General features: G+C 46.7%; 1 protein-coding gene across 7 annotated transcripts in view; it reads left to right on the top strand.

Moving 5' to 3' along the window:
• Positions 1-17411, top strand: part of LOC124265190 (protein mono-ADP-ribosyltransferase PARP14-like) — a 215893-nt gene that overhangs the window by 54119 nt on the left and 144363 nt on the right. For all 7 annotated transcript variants that reach the window (XM_046699981.1, XM_046699986.1, XM_046699984.1 and 4 more), the window contains 3 exons: positions 2645-2710; positions 13382-13564; positions 13824-14024. In XM_046699981.1, coding sequence (XP_046555937.1) covers positions 2645-2710; positions 13382-13564; positions 13824-14024 — 450 coding nt within the window. The remainder of the gene's footprint in view (positions 1-2644; positions 2711-13381; positions 13565-13823; positions 14025-17411) is intronic.

Below are 17411 nucleotides of genomic sequence, written 5' to 3'. Positions count from 1 at the left end.
CTTACCAGTGATGAACTGATGGTTTACGAACCACTAAAGTACTGTCGGAAATAGAAAAAAACTGTATTTTCTCATTTATCTCTACAAGTTATGTAGTTGATATGTGCAAGTGTGAAATATCTGTTCTACTAAGTTAGGCCTAACTACAAGTCTAAGTGGTAGAGAGATAAGAAACGTAGAAAAAGGACTTTACTGAGGAGAGATTAGTGTAGAAATGAGCAATGCGGGTTTTTTCTAAGTCCAAAGCGATTTATTTGGAACAGACCATGGCTTTATGCAAATTAGTGTGCGACAATATTGTATTACAAAGGACACTTTTTAAATGCCCAATTTGAAATTAGATTCATTATAGACGATAACTGGCGTGAAAAATAATAACTTTCATGCTGAATTTATTAAGGATGTAGCTACCATGGAGCCTCACTGTAACTATAAAAAGAAACAGATAGGAGGGTTTGTCTCAAAAGCAAAACCTCGACGGGTGTCACAGACGATCGTTGGGCTCGGGCTTGGGGATAGATATATCAGCTAAGATAAGATAATCCTTTAGGGCAATTATACTGGGGAAGTACACAGCATGTCATAACAATTTACAAATAATATCCAGTCCTGTCGATCTTCATGATCGGGTGGTCATGGCACCTCATACATTCAATACGATGCGTCTCTTTGGTTATCAGGCATCATACTCTTTTACATATCTTAACATAAACTTCATGAAAGAAAGACACGTAAGATGTTAATCAATGGATTAGGCATAGTCAACACACATGAAAAAGCACAAAATATCTTTGAGATGACCCCTTGTGCCTGTAGGCAGCATGTGCATTTCATGCCAGGTGAGTCGACGGGCCATCGTCATACCTGGCTGAGCGACCTAAAAGCCATCTATAGTCTGATCTATAGTTTTCAGCAGCTATTCGTATATTTTTTAAGTTTCGCCCGATTTTACGAGTAAACATGCTTCTCTGGATATCCTATTATGCATCCCACTAAATGCCAAGTTAGGCCGAAGTGGGTTATTTCGACATGTGCTATTTGCAGTTGTGTAAATTTTAGGGATACAGAGTAACAGCCTAAAAACAGTTTTTTTCTATTTCCGACAGTACTTTAGGAAGGACATCCTATGAGTTTCAAACACATAAGACTCTGTTCCTGGTCGCCTTGGCAACAGCAGCTCAGATGTCAGAAATACATGCTCTGGACTTTGAACGAATACGATTTGATGCACATCGCAATATCATACATCTGGGTTTGAGATGGGACTTCATAGCAAAGAACCAACTGCCCGGTCAGCCAGACAGGCAATTCCACATCCAAGCACTTTCGTCAGTCCTTTGACCACAGGATACCCAGGATCTATCCTTATGTCCAGTCAGAGCATTACAAATTTACCTACGAAGGTCTAAGATGAGGAGACAAAAATTCAAGCGCCTTTTCATCCCTTTATCTATGGAGACACCTACAGAAATCTCTAGCACAACAATATCAATATGGATGAGAGCCTATAAAGCCTATAAGGGACTTGAGCCACCACGAGCCTCCAATCCTCATGAAATCAGAGCACTGGCGTCAACACTTGCTCTACATGGAAACTGCTCCATCTCAACAATAATGGAGGGCTGCTATTGGAAGTCGGAGACAGTGTTTGCCAACCACTAGCTCAGAGACATTGCTACCGGGGATGTCTCCTGTATCCACCAGTTTGGGCCTCTTGTAGCACAACAATTAACTGTTCCTCAAAGACGCTGAGATGAATCTCACCCTTTATCACATGACTTGTAAAAGCCGACACTCGGAAGAGTTGGAGCTTAGAGTCTGTGCACACATCTAAGATAGGCTACCATGAATGACAGACCCTATACTTGTAAGGACTTACTCGTATATGAAGAAGGGTCACTTCTCCATTTGATGCTGAAATCAAGTCATGGAGTCGTATAAATCCACTTTTACTGTCAGGCGAAGCGGTTCCGGAAAATCTGACAAGTTGTGGTCCCCCCCCCCCCCCAAACTCATCAGAGGAAGCTGGAAGGAAGGTTCAGCATAGTACTATAAGAAGTTCCCTCAGGGGGTATGCAGGACGTAAATCAGCAATGAATCCAGAATGGCTTGACCCACCACCATTTCCGTTGGATTCTACAAGCAATTAAGCATGAGTCAGGATAAGAAAAATATGTAATTTTTTTTTAAAAATTGATATTTTATACTTATCCTAACTCATGAGGTAAGCCCTCCCAACCTCCCTCATGGCACTCTGGATTCCCTGTAATCCAGGTGTAGGGCGCTTATATTCAGGAGAGAGTGAGGGGCATGTCCAATCATGTGACGTGTTTTCCGCCAAAAGAGTCACAAGGGAGATAACACTGGGTGAGTGATTTTATCGTCCACTTTTTTGAAGGGAGCTTCAAAGGGGATTCAAGTGTTCCACTATCATTCGCAGAATAAGAGAAGAGACAATAAGCAATTTTTAAGCATGAGTCAGGTTATAAGTATAAAATACCACAAAAAAAAATCAATTTGAAATAATCAGAATCTTCTCAGAGAAACTTTACGATGATTTGTATTGCCGTTGTTAGTTTGCATCTGAATGGCAAGCAGAAAATGATCTTATACTTGTTATATAGTTTGTTTATTTACTATCTAGGTGCAGTGTCCCAGTCTATCCTAAAAAAAGGTGGACAACAACTTCAAGCTGAACTTGAACTCAAGAGTATGTATTGACATTAGTATCCTTAGTTGTCATCGCACCCCAAATGCGTAGATCGATGTTCATGCTGTTGATCCCTGGATTGTCTGGTCGAGATCACATTATTTACAGACGGCCGCCATATAGCTGGAATATTGCTGAGTGCAGCATAAAACTCAACTCACTCACTCACTCACTCACTCTCCTTAGTGAAACAGTGACATGGATGCCAGGATATGGTATTGCTAGCTGGGATCTCCCTGTGATAAATTACCCAAATAGGATCTCTTGGGGATCAATTTAAAGAGCGTCACACAGAAAAGTGACCTATACTTCAATACCAGAGTGATTAATTGCAACAAATGTTCAATTTGGGATTATAGTTCTCAGTAAGGTACAGATTGTGATAAGTTTTAGGTTCATTCCTGTCTGGGGTTTGAACCTACACTCTCAGACTGAGGCATCTATCTGCATAAGTCAGTGATCTAACTTGTTGAATGTGGTTCTTTTTGTGTGTTAAACCAAGAACTGGATAGCTAGCAACATAACAGGAATGAGTGAAACATACCTACCCACAGTAAAGGGCTTCTTCCCGGGGGACATTGGTAAAAAGATCAACCATGTCGTAGCTTAGCAGCTTGCCGTGTTCAGTGATGGTGCTGATCCTCTTGCAGAACGGCGATGAAGGACTTGGCGGTCTTTCCTAGGGGGGCAAGGAGTTTTGACAGGTGCTGGGCAGTATTGTACTGAACAGTGTCATGCGACTCGTGTGTGTGTTATGCAACATGGCCACAAGTGCCTGCGCATATGTTTATTCAGCTAATCTAATTGAGCCGTGCGTCCCCTGTTGCTACTTTTTGCTTGTTATGCATTGTAATTAACCTCTTTTACCACCTTTGTATGTACCCTCTTGTAGAGGAGTTTACTAGCTTTTTGTCCCCCGCCGCAACTCGGAACGGGGGACTATGAATTCAGCAGCGTCCGTACATATATAAGTCCCGATTGTTGTTAACACAATATCTCATGAACTGTTGTACCCAATGTCTTCAAAGTTGGTGACAGCCAACATTGGGGGATTTATGCAGACACCAGTTGATTTGGGTGACCTTGAAAGTAGGGTCTATGACTATGACCAGTTTTTAAACTGGTTAACAAAATATTTCATGAACTGTTGCACCCAATACCTTCAAATTTGGTGACAGGCTACATTTGGGGATTACCCAGGCACCAGTCGATTTGGGTGACCATGACCTTATTTTTAAGGTCACCATGACACTTTGACTACTTTCCAAACTCTTGTTAACGAGATATCTCATGAACTGTTGTATCCCATATCTGCAAATTTGGTGACAGCCTACATTAGGGGATTACGCAGACACCAGTTTATTTGGGTGACCTTGACCTTTTCTTCAAGGTCACCACAACACTTTGACCACTTTTCTAACTCTTGTTAACGCGATATCTCATGGACTGTTGTACCCAGTGTCTTCAAATTTGGTGACAGCCTACATGGAAGAATTACGCAGACACCATGACACTTTGACCGCTTTTCAAACTTTTTTAAACGCAATATCTCATAAAACACTGAACCTAATGTTCTCAATTATGTTGACAGCCTACATTTGGTGATTATGCATACACCAGTCATTTCAGGCATCTTGTATGTGACCAAAAAATAAAAAGTAGTAAATATAGATATTCCATTCTTTAGCAGCGGGGGACATTGCCATATCAGTGGCAAACACTTGTTGTATATGTGACTCCTGTCACTGTTTCTGATTTTATAAGGGAGATATATAAGCTTTTATGCCGCTACCACCTTTATGCATACCCCTTATTTTATCAGGGTTTTTTGCTAACTACTAAATTGTACAAACTATTGTCTCAATATCCACCTATATCTAATTGTAGTAGAGCTCACACTCTTCTTATACATGCATTCCCCTTCACTGTACATATGCTTACAAGTTAATCATAGTCGTTTATGTACCCAAGATTTAGCACACTTCTTTGTTGGACAGAGGTTCGATGCAAACTTTCACCTCGCATCGGGTATTGTCCTCTGCGACGTCCACGTGGTTACGTTATAGCTGGATGTGGCCAGTTATCCCACACACCTGGGGAAAGTTACACTGCTGTGTGCATGTCGGCGTGTTACCAGTTGTCAATCGCCGCATCAAGGGACAACCTGATGACCGAACTTGGGAGCTCAAGACTGGTTTTTGTGATGGTATATCTTGTTCTGGTCTGTTTGTCCTATTGATCACTTGGGGTGTTAAATGTTTATTGGCCCGATACTCTCCTTGTAAGTGGCAGTAGTTAGGTCCTTATCCCCTACTCATTGGGTGTCACCAGTCAATATATGGTCTGATCCCTGAGCTAGTCTATTCAGGCGAGTTTACTTAGTTAGTTAGCTTGTTGTTCTAGCGGCTCTGTTGCTGTAGCTTTAATAAATGGTTGTATCCAACAATCAGGTTGTGTATTTGCTTACCATTCTGGATCATTTTCCGTCCTGTCTCCCTGGACGGTTGTTGGCGCCATGACAAACAGTATTCCGTTAGCAGACGAGGAGGCGGGCTTTGATGGGATTTTTATGGACCTTGAAGGTGGCTCGGGCATAGGGCGGCTGTGGGTGCTTGACCAGAAGTTTCTAATGTAGGGTTGGGCCTATCTCATTGTTTCCTAGGAGTCACTTCATCATCTGTTGTACAAACATCTCATGTATATATATCACCCACAATTACTTCCCATATATCACTTGCTTGGCAACGACATTAGAATCTATGTCGAAAAGTTGCCTACATATAAGAATAAGGAAGTTGTATATCCATAAAAATAGTCCTCATTCTTCATCTACCCAACTACTAGAATGCCAATCAAAGAAGTAACATTTACATTTTTGAAAGAAAATAAAATATTCCCTTGATTTCAATATCAGTATTATATTTCCACCTATATATGTTTCACTATTGGTTTGCCTGACATAAACGAGAGAGGGGTATAACCTGCCAGATCTTAGGGGATGTAGTATCACTGGAGTTGGATCCTGACCAAACCATAAACTCCAGTGGGATTCCACCTCCAGCTCAGTCAGATCCCTTGGAAAGAGGGTGGGATGCAAAGTCCTTGTGGGATTCCCAGTCAGATTTACACTGGGGATATCTTTAATTTAATTCATTAGTGAGTCAGTCAAACTATTTAATCAGAATTCAAAAAGACTTCTTGAGAAAAGTTTTGCTTGATACAAGGTTTTTTAAACTGCACCATTAAAACTTGTTACTAAAACATATCACCTGAAACTTAACAGATGACTTAAGTTAACTTTTGTGTAATTCAGTATCGTAGATATGCTGACCATTACCATTATTGTGACACAGAATATTTTCATATGGTAATCCTGTGAATGAATTTTTGGATTTGAACCAGAGAAAGATTGTGTTATAATGGTCACAGCAATGTATCCATTCTTTTTCATATATTCCTCCTAACATGGGTAGAAATTAGTAAGTTCATTTAAATGTCCATTTAAATTCCCATTTCCACTGAACAGTTGTAAAGTAATATTTGAATAAAATATTTACAAAACAAAACTACGGCATTTGTCTCTGGTGAGACCATCCACTTACAGGGCCCAATCCGCCCCCTACAGCCAAGAGCAGGTAACTCTAGACACAGGGTCCACCTCGCCATACCTCACTTTCCATGCTGTCGCATTGATACCGACAAGGCCATTCGTTTTATATATTCCTCCTTGGGTCCATACCCAGAAGGTTTTTCCTTATTTACAAAACAAAGAGAGTTATGAGACCACCCCACAGTTTCAGAAACTCTAGCCGCAACCTCGGTACCTACTGTATGCGTTCTCCATTTTTTCCTGCACTAAGAGCCCATGGGCGAATTGGTAGGTTCTTTTTTTTCCCTGCATGTACGAATTTTTCATTCATAATTTCTAATTTCTCGTTGTAACTTGGTACCTGTCGCCGGGTCGGCTCGCCAGTGCGTGTCAAGATGGCGGACAGGTCCCTTCGCCAGCCTTCCTGTTCATTGGTTTCCCATGTGGTTTTTCAATGTTACAGGTGGTTTTAGTGGTTTTATTTGTATCTTTGTACGTGTAGAGCATGATGTCTACTGCTCGCATTTTCTATATTACGCTAAAAACCCGTAATTGTTAGTTATGCTGCAGTGTGTACTAGGTTGTCAACTGCATGCTACGCTTTGTCGCATTAGTTGTGTAGCCCATGCGTCTTTTTACATGTATTTGTATGTGGGTATAGGTAGATTGCTGCACAGGTTTTACTTGTTGCAGTTTAAACCCCTGTACTTCGCGGCTTGCTGCAATTCCCGCACGGGATACCCACGAGGTTCGCTTACGCTGTTTAGTGCAGAAGGAACATGAGGAAGAGGGTGCGGCATGTGCCATGTTCTCGCCTAAAACCATTCGGCGTAGGCGGATAGACACGCTGTTCTATGGCTGACCTGCTTCGGCGGGGTGATCTCTGGGCACAGGATCCCCTGTCCAAGCGCCCATAGTAAAAAAAGGTCCACGGGAGCCGCTTCTCACGCTGGAGCCGGCTCCCAAAAAGCTAAGGGCGACCAAGGCGGCTTCGTCTTCACGCACTCATGCCCCTTCTGCATCTCCTACTGCTTCCGTCTCTGTACCTGGCCATCCCCTCTTGATTCAGCACCCGTAAAAAGTGTTCCTGTTGATTCGTTAACCGCTTTTTTCCAGGAGCAGATGTCGCCAGTCAAGTCCCTGATTGATACGGCGTAGCGGGGTTCCGCCAGGAGCTCAGCTGCCGGTCGCCGGGGCGGAGCTGACACATCAGGGGTTATTATGCGGCCCGAGCTTCGCTCGAGAACGCCGCTTCCCCGGCGGCTTGATCCTGGCTTCGCCCTGGTGATAGCATGCCCTCGGCGCCTGGTGGCTTTTACCTGGCTTTATGCGCTGGTCTGTCACAGGTGCCTGGTGCCGGCGATACAGGTTTGCCCTGTCATTGCCTGGTGTCCCGACTGGCGGTCGCCAGGCGCCACCAGTTCGGGATACCTCGGCGCCTGGCAGCCAGTCTGCTGTCTCGAAGCCTGTTGCGGCAGGTTCCTCTCGGCTTACTCGGCCACCTGGCGCGGTTCCTCCCGGCAGGGCTGATGCTTTTCCCCTGGCCTCTTGACCTTATGAGTTTTTCTGGTCCTGCCTCATGCCTCCTCGGCGCTCTCAGGAGTCTGAGATTATGGCGTCGGTGGATTCTGCCGAGGTCGAGGCAGGAGGAGGAGGAAGGGACGGTGGAATCGGAGGCGGAGTGCCGTACTCTTGCCTCGCCCCGCGGCAGGTTCGATAAGATCGCCGGGTCCCGCCGCAGGTGGCTGTTCCCGCCCCGCACCCAACCCCCGCTGAGTTTCGCCCCGGGGAGGCGCTCGCGACCTAACCGGTCGCAGAGGCACGCCACGATTCTCCCATCACTGGTCAGTGAGGTGGTGAATCCGCCCTGGCTGGTACTGCGCTGCTTTGATTTGGCTCTGACGCCGGGCAGGCGGTACCAGCAGGTGAGGAGACGCTTTTCAACCACCAGTGGTGGACGAAAGCGCTCTTTGCCTCAGTCAATGCTAGGAGGGTCGCTTTCGCCTTCCTGGCCTCGGCCAGGGCAGGGCAGGCGCCCCCTTTTCCGCTAGTACTTCACTGCCGCTGAAGTCTGCCTACCGTCATTCAAGAATGTTACTGTGCGCGCCCAGCAACTTAAAGTAGCCGTCCCATTCAGCCTACCTGTCTGCATTGCAGGGACAGCTGGTGGCCCACAGCGCTTGCGCGGTGCCGAGCTCATCGAGTCGTGCTCGCTGCAGTTAACGGACGACGACACCGCGATCTGGCTCAGGACAGCATTCGTGCTGTGCCAGCCAGATGATGGGTGCCGCCATGGGTTTGCGCCAGGGCTGTCTGTCTGTGGCGCTGTATTCGCCGCCACACAGCAAGCTCTACTGTCATTGCCCTATACCATGGGATCTTCCCTGTTCCCTGGGGCCTTGCAGGTGGTAAGGGGAGGCCGCCGAGGCTGTCTCTACCTTTAAGGACTCAAAGCCTTTGTTGAGCAGCCCTCCGCCTCGCCATCGGTGGTCCTCCCCGCTGCCCGCTATCCATTACCCTTCTGCCTCGGCGGCGGATGTTGTTAGCGGGCTGCCCTTTGCAGTCCAAGCGGAGCAGGGCTTGCGCGAGAGGGTAGCAGGCAAGCCTGCTCCAGCGCAGCAGTCTTTTCGGGGCAAGGGGAAGCCAGCCCCGCTTCCCACTGATTCATTCCCCAGAGCCCTTGTTGCCCCCTACTCACGCAGCGACGAGACTTGCCGACGGTGGTGCACTGCCTCTTGCCACACGCCCCTGTCGGGCGTCCGGCCTGTCCCTATTCCTCCGGAGTGGAGGCAGCCACCTCAAATCCCTGGGTCCTGTCCACGCCAGGGATGGCCATTTGCCACAGTGGAGGCGCCGATCCTCCGTCCTTCTCCGGGTTCGCACACACGCATAAGGCGAAGTCCTCCGTGCCGAGGTTCAGCCTTTACTGACCAAGGCGCCATCGAGGTGGTTCCTGTGAGTCAGCGAAGAGGGTTTTATTCCACCTACTTCCTCGTGACCAAAAGGACGGAGGGTTCAGACCCATTCTGAATCTCAGAGGGTTGAACCAGTTACTGGAGGTGCCGTTTTTCAGGATGGAGACACTCAGGTCAGTGATCTCCTCCGCCGAGACAGGGGATTGGCTTACGCCAATCGATCTCAAAGACGATACCTCCATGTTCAATGCACCCGAATTCAAGAAGTACCTCCTCCTCTCCTTCGACGGGACGTGTTACCAGTTTTCGCGTGCTCCCTTCGGCATCTCCACGCGGCGCCAAGGTGTCTCACCAAACTTATGCTAATCCCAGCTCAGTTAGCCAGGTCTCAGGGCAGGTGTTGTCACCCGCACCTGGACGCATTGGCTTCTACAGGCCTTAGGGCCTCAGTTAAGCAGAGCCTCCACACTGTGCGTGCTGGATACTCTGGTGTCACTCAAGGCTTGGATTATCAATCTCAAGAAATCAGACCCGCCCGACGCAGGATCTGATATTCTTGGGAGCCAGATTCAACACGCGCTTAGGGATTGTTTCCCTTGCTCGACCGGATCAGATCGCCAAAGTCCGGCGACTACGAGATTATGCTCATAACGCCAGGAGTGGTTAATCCCTCACTTGCGATGTAGGGACGGACGCCGGAATTTGTCCAGGGGATCCCCCTCGACACCTCGACACCTTCCCTCTCAGTTCAGACGGACGCCTCCCTCACAGGTTGGGGGTCCTGGCTTAGCACTCAGCCTCCGCCTCTGGTCGGAGCGGAGGTCAGCCTACACATCAATGTGTTAGAACTGAGAGCAGTCCGCAAGGTGTTCGAAAAGCTTCCGGTGTTGGTGCAGGGCCGTGGTTCGCCTAGAAATGGACAATCAAACGGCCATGTCTTACATTCTCGCTCAAGGCGGCACAGTGTCTCCGCCGCTTCCTTCAGGAGGCGTGGCAGTTTCTACTGTGAATGTGCGATCAGTTCAACATTCGGTTTTGCCTGTTTATCTCCCCGGGTAGACAACGCCCGTGCAGATGCTCTCTCACGGCAGATACTAGCCCCACACGAAGTGGATGCTCGACCGGGAGATATTCGGATTATCTCCCAGTTGTTCGGTCGTTTCCAGGTGGATCTGTTTGCGCCTGGGGTGACGAACCAGATTCCTGTGTTTTGCTCCCGGATTCGATCCGGTGCTAGCCAACGACGCCTTTCAGCTAGATTGACGGACAGGGTACTGTGGAGCGTTCCCCGATACCACTGGATTTCCAGGGTCCTGTCGCGAGCTGACCGCGACAACCTGCTCGCCACTTGTGCTTCTGGCACCCCTTTGGTCGCACAAAGCTGGTTTCCGTAATTCTCAGGTTTCTGGCTCAGCCTCCTGTTCTCATTACCTTTTCGACCGACCTCCTATCCTAGAACGGAGCGCATACCAATCCTGCAGGATTCAGTGGGTGGCTTGGCCGCTATCAGGGATCGCCTCCCGTGCGAAGCGAATTCCTGCACCAGTTGCAGACACAATTCTGGCTTCATGGAGGGATTGGCAAACGCTCAATATGAGGATAGATGGCCCTGTTATTCTCGCTGCTGGTGTGTCAACAGGGGGATTCTTGATCCCTTTCTACAGATTTAGTCTGTGTGTTAGAATTCCTCCAGTTCGCTGGAAGCCGGTAGACCAGCTTCCACTGTTCGGGGATATTCTACGGCTATTTCTGCATTTCATATTCCTGCTTTGACGCTGCCTCTTTGGGGCAGCACCCTCTTGTACAGCTTTTAGCAGGTGTGACAGAACTGGTCCGGTTGTCCGTTGTCCTCATGGATTAGTCCCTGTGGGACTTGTCAATCGCTCTTGATTGGCTGTCCGTCCACTGTTTCACAATCTGTCGGCTCTTTCCCTCCAGCTGTTGGACGTGGAAGACGGGCTTCTTGTGGCGGTGACTTCTGGCAGGCGTGGGTTGGCTTATATTCACTTTAATGTCGGCCGATCCCGGCTTACTGTTTTCACAAAGACAGAGTTAGCATTCGGGTTGCCTGAGACTTACCGTCCTAAGAAGGATAGTCCCTTCCATGTGACGGCGCTTCATTGAGCTCCTCCTGGTAGCTTTCACTCAGCCTTCCCCTGTCCGGTACCTCTCTACGGCGACGTGCTCATACGCCTTAGATGTCCGTGAAGACACTTCAGGCTTATATCAAACGCAACAAGGGGGTACTCGTGAAGGGTAACCAATTGTTTTGTTGTTATGGCATGGGTTCAGGCTGGTCTCCGCCACCAAGCAGACCATTTCTCGGTGGCTTGTCTCTGCCATACATATGAGTTATATCAAACAGGGCGATCCCGCCTAAGTTGGGTTGAAAGCTCATTCGGTTAGGCAGTAGCTACATCGACAGCTTACGCCGCTGCCCCCCTGCCCATTGAGGAGATCTGCTCCGGCTGCTATTTGGAGTCAGGTCCCGCAAATGCTCATCCGGCATTACCAACTTGACAGACTCTCCAGTGAGCGTGCTCGGTTCGGCTCAGTCAGTTCTCTCCAGTGGGACATGGTTCCACCTCTCTAGCCCATTGAGCTTCGAGGTTTTATTGTGTGAACCATTATCTGCCAATTTTTAACACTGGTGTTGGGTTTGCATAAATCTTGTTACATTTTCCCTTGGTGATGGGTTTTATGTGGTGCTGGTTTTTTATTCCCATGTCTCTTGCTTCTAACCGAAAGCTCTAGACTAAACTGCCCTTTGGAAACTTTGCTGTTCATATTCCGCATTTCGCTTCTGGGTTTATTAGGGACCCTTTATCTTCACTTCCTGGTAGATTACGGGAAGGAGGGGAGGGTGTGTCTCGTCACATTTACATGAAGCGTAGGTTTCTGGCTGGACAAATTTGTGACACGTTTAACCCTGACCCTGGCTCATGCCCCTACTGATTGGCTTTGGTGGACACGCGACCGGTAAGTGTGCTTTTCTGCTATAATTAGCTTGGGAAATTCCACTTTTGTCGGGTGCTTAAGCAGACAGAATGCCGCCCTGAGATCCGTCCTTTAGGAGTCTGTCTTATGCTTATAAGTACCCCCAAGGAGGAATATATAAAAAGTCGAACTAACCTGTAGAGGTTCTAAGATTCTTTGAATATATTCTCCTTGGGGTACTTCACCCACCTCCTCCAAGATTCTGTCTGACTTCTCGTCAGCATGGAAAGTGAGGTAACGCAGGTTACGCTCCTAGAGTTACCTGCTCTTGGCTGTAGGGGGCCGGAAGGCCCTGTAAGGGTGGTCTCACAAGACAAAACGTATTGTTACAACTGTCGTAGGGAATTTAAATGGACATTTAAATGCTTATAAGTACCCCAAGGAGGAATATATTCAAAGAATCTGAAACCTCTACAGGTTAGTTCGAATTTCCAGTGTAGTGGTCAGGACTTCCAGTGGGGAGCACATGAGTGGAGTAGAGTCCTCTTTACTGATGAGTCACGTTAGTCTTCAACAAGCTGACAGCAGGATGTCTGGGATAAATTGGAACAACATGTACAATGTCATCGGAACCCTCCAACAGCATGGCAGGAACTCTGCTAAATCATTTCTTGTATATGGGTACAATGTGCGAAGCCCATTTTGGTGTCCCCCATCGTAATGATGCTGGAATATTGCTAAAGCGGGGTAAAACCATACTTACTCACTCACTCACTCACTTGTATATGGAATGACCTTCCCCATGTTTGGTAGCCCAGTGAGGGTAAAGGTGCCAGACATGGATCAGTGCAGAAGATGGACTCACTCTTGTCTTGTTGCTCATCTGCATATTCCAGGTGCACTGTTCTTATGGACCTTTGATCGTTATCACACCTTGAAACATTTATCGTTCCTTTAGTAACATTTGAGTCGTGACAGTAAAAGTTTAACAGTGATTCTGTTTGTTTTTTGTGTGTCACAATAACTTATGCCTTTGAGTATATACATTCACTTTGTCAAAATGACTCAGAGACCTTTCCTTCTGGGGTCACACACAAATCCCTACCATGACTGACAGCTGCAAAGGGAGAGACTTTGTCTCAGTTTGGTACCTGGCTGCAGTTTTCCAAAGCATGTCAGTTTCTGTTGGTACATGGAATTAACATTGACAAAATGGATCTTTGTTTTTAGAGGCTGAAATGAAAAAGCGAGGAATTGTCACAACTACTGCCGGAGGTCTCCAAGCTGGCTACATCATCCATGTCTCTGGAGATCACTTCACTCACGACTGGAAGAAAGTGATCACAAAATGTCTTGAAGAAGCTGGAACTCTACCAAACGTGTCATCTATAGCATTCCCAGCTCTTGGAACAGGTATGGTCAGATGAAGCAGATGAAGACAAGGAGTGGATTTCAATCTGAAGTATTTCCTCAGTTTACTGTGCATATACAAACAACATTGTATTGATTAAGTTATTCAATACACTACTTATACATGATCACACTAGATAGCGTGTTATTGTATATATTCAGTACTACTCTGTTACATCCCTGTTGTAAGTATGGTACAGTTTATAAACTGCATATAAATATACATGGAGAATGTTGTAAATGAGGTTTATATTTTGAACAGGTCAAGGTAATAGGACCCCTGAAGACATGGCCACTTGCCTGATTGCAGCAGTGAATAATTACCAGAGTTCACCTCCAAAACACGGAATGATTACTGACATTCGAATGGTGATCTTCCAGAAAGACATGCTGGACCCATTTGCTGCAGGAGTGATTAAGGCTCTAACTTCCAAAAAGAAAGGATACTTAAGGAAAGCCCTTGGTAATCATACATTTTCTGCAATAGTAATTCTGCAACCCATTGATGACTGAAGCCAGTGTGTGTCCCCGTCACCCAAATTATTGTTGTAAGATTGGGGACTGGTTGCCTCCCTTGATGTTTTATGCTAGATTTGGTCTATAGTCATCTGTGATATTGGTGTGCTGTGTGCCAGTGTACAGAACAGCCTTAGCTCTAACATGACTGTGTACAATGGCACTCTGGTTGTAAGACAAAACTGACACTTTGTTGGTATCGCATATCAACATGGCTTGATCTTGTATGTAGGAATATATTTATAATGTCAGTCACAGGATTCTACACTCACTTATTTACAGGGCATTATCATATGTCAGGAATATTGTTGAGATTTTTTCTTATCCTGACGCATGATCTTTTGCTTATCTCCCTTTCCCTTTCGAATGGTAGTGGAACACTTGAATCCCTTGAAGCTCCCGAAGCGGACGTACAATACTCACCCACGAGTAACCTCCTTCCTCTTTTCCCCACAAGAACGTATTGCCATGTGGCGTGGCCCAGATTCTTAGTCACTCTCACCGTGGCGAGCACAGGAGTCCTGTATACGGCATTAATTTCATTTACTTTTAGGCCTATTCTTCCAAATTTAGCTGTGTATGGTTTTGTTTGGAATTACGATGTATTGTTTGTAAATAATTGTTGAAATTTATCGACTTTGAGTCGTATATTCATCGTGTTGTAACTTTGTTTACAACTCCTGAAATCGTGTTGTGTGTGTAAACACAGGTTATCGTTGTCTGATCCTCATCCCCAATGTCCTTCATGTACAGATCCATGTTCATCCACCTTGCGTTATATCTATTGTGTTGGTTTAACTGATTTACAATTTAATCAGCATCTGTCTTATGTTTATAGAAGTGCCATGGATCGGGTGAAAAAGTCATCACTAGTCACATGTTACACGCTGCTGAAGTTCATAATTGTAATATGTTGCCTAGTACATTGCAGGGCCAGTCTGCGGCTAAGGGGACTAAGAAAGGTCGTCCACATTGCAATCTACGTCGTCCCAGTCAAAGCATAAGACGACATCTTCTTCTACTACGCAGAAGAAATCTACAAGCACTAGATCTGAGGGTAAATCTACATGTGCTACAACTGTTACGCAGAGATCTTTCAACAAGGAGATCGTACCACCTCATGAGAAAGATGTATTTGACGACCCCCCCCCTTCTACTACCTGAGATCTCGATGACATCCATGACACAGTCAATGTCTATGACTACTAGATCTTCACCTATGAATATCACAGCAGGCCAGGTAGTGGGGATAAGACCTCTTCCTTCGAGGATAGAAGTTGAGACACAGAAATCAGCAGCACAGCCGGTTCAGCACATGCAGAGCTTCGACCCAGGGGAGTTCATGACGCAGTTTACCAACAAGATGATGGAGCAGAGATTCCAGCAAGAGGCAAGGAAGTCCCTACAGTCCTCCGACAACGTGCGCAATCCCTCCAGCCTGCGCGAGTCTACACCCATCAGACCTACATCTGCAACTGACGTTGGCGAACTCTCCGCGAAGGGTTCAACATCTGGACGACTCCATCATACTACAAGATAGTCAAGATGATACGGAGGCCATGTTCGCGAACCTCTAAGAAGATTGCCTCTACGTCTAGCCGATCCAGATCTAGATCACCCCGCGAAGACACAGCTCACCTTATGGAGGTTCGCGAAGAGGTTCGAGAGAGAGACATTCGCGAATGGAACGCTCCCACGACAGATTTTCGCATAGGGAGGAATCATCAGCTGCAGGTTCGCGAACCCAGGAGGAAGGTTCGCGAAGGGATACTGGCTCACACAGAGATACGTCATTCAGACATAGCTCCTTGGCGCAAGACATCGTGAGAGACTCGTCTTCTCAGACTCTGAAGTAGCGGCGGATTGCTACGGTTTGAATTTAGAGAGTCCCTCTAAAGATGGGAATGAAGTCTACACCTACATGATGAAGAATGATGACTTCGGCTAATAATCCCACCCGGATTGAGCCTATATCTAATGTACAGGACAACTTTTGCTGCCTGCTACTTGAGGCTACCAAGTCCCAGATGCAGCAGCTGCCATCCTTTAATAAGAGGAAATTCCCCCTACATCAGTTTATCAGATATCTAATGTACAGGACAACTTACGCACAGCCTTTGCGAAGGCTACCAAGTCCCAGATGCAGCAGCTGCCATCCTTTAATAAGAGGAAATTCCCCCTACATCATATGGATCCTTTTGCAAAGGCGCCAGAATGGGACGACAACATTAAGCTGGTCAATGATGCCAAGACTAAACTATATTAGGTGGACGATAAGAAGCTATCACAGATAGATACAGCTACTAGAAGATCTTTCTACAGACTAGCTAGATCTAGAGCCATCAACGAGGCGCTGTTACAGAAATTCCAGAATTCCACTACGGAAGAGGATAAAATGATTTACTTCCGCCCCTGTTACATCGTCAAGGCGGAATCACATTAATGCGTAGACAAGGTCTACTGGCGTCCTGCTCCTGGAATGACAGATTTACACAGCCATTATTACGAACTCCATGGGAGGCGCCTACCATATTCGGAGGTCTTCTGGATGATGCAGCTAAACAAGCTTCACAAGATTCCAGAGAGGTGATGATGATGAAAACCATAGACACCTTGGCCAACGTCATCCGCCATACATCCCAGAGGTACAACAACAAGTCGAAGTACGCTGGGATACAGAGAGATAAAGACAGAAAGTACTCCAGCTCCGGAGGCGGGAAGGACGCTTTTCGTCGCCCTTCAGTCAAGATACAAGCCATGATTCCACCAGCAGTCACCTCTCCGTTAACACTACGATCATGGCAAGTTCTACTCGGTCTGCTAACCTCGGCGCAAGACTTGACGCACTTAGGAAGGTTACATCTAAGACCGCTACAACGGTTCCTCATAAAGCATCTGGACAGTGTCGACTCTATCCTGCTGCCCGAAAACCTCAAGAGGTATATACTATGGTGGACTCACAGGTCGAATGTCTGCGAATGAGCTCCATTTACAAGAGCCGCCTTCAAGACACACCTCTACCCGATGCCTCGTTACAAGGATGGGGAGCACATCTCAACGATCAAGTAGCGTCGGGAAAGTGGTCTCATACAGAACAAAAGCTCCACATCAATCTACTAGAGATGAAAGCCGTGATCAACGCAGTACAACTATGGTCGAGCTTGCTGAACAACAAAATGTTGATGATCCACACAGACAACTCCACAGTGGTGTTCTCTATAAACCGGCAAGGATCCACAAGATCACCAAGCCTATTGCAGCTCACATTCCAGTTGTTCCAGATCACGCAAAAAGCAGACATCTGGATAAAGGCTTGTCACATACCCGGAGCCAA

Source organism: Haliotis rubra, unplaced genomic scaffold (assembly GCF_003918875.1).
Source record: "Haliotis rubra isolate DU_JTF1 unplaced genomic scaffold, ASM391887v1 Scf966, whole genome shotgun sequence".
NCBI classification, from domain to species: Eukaryota; Metazoa; Mollusca; class Gastropoda; order Lepetellida; family Haliotidae; genus Haliotis; species Haliotis rubra.
Note: the sequence above shows the minus strand (reverse complement) of the source record. Positions and strands in the feature narration are given on the sequence as shown.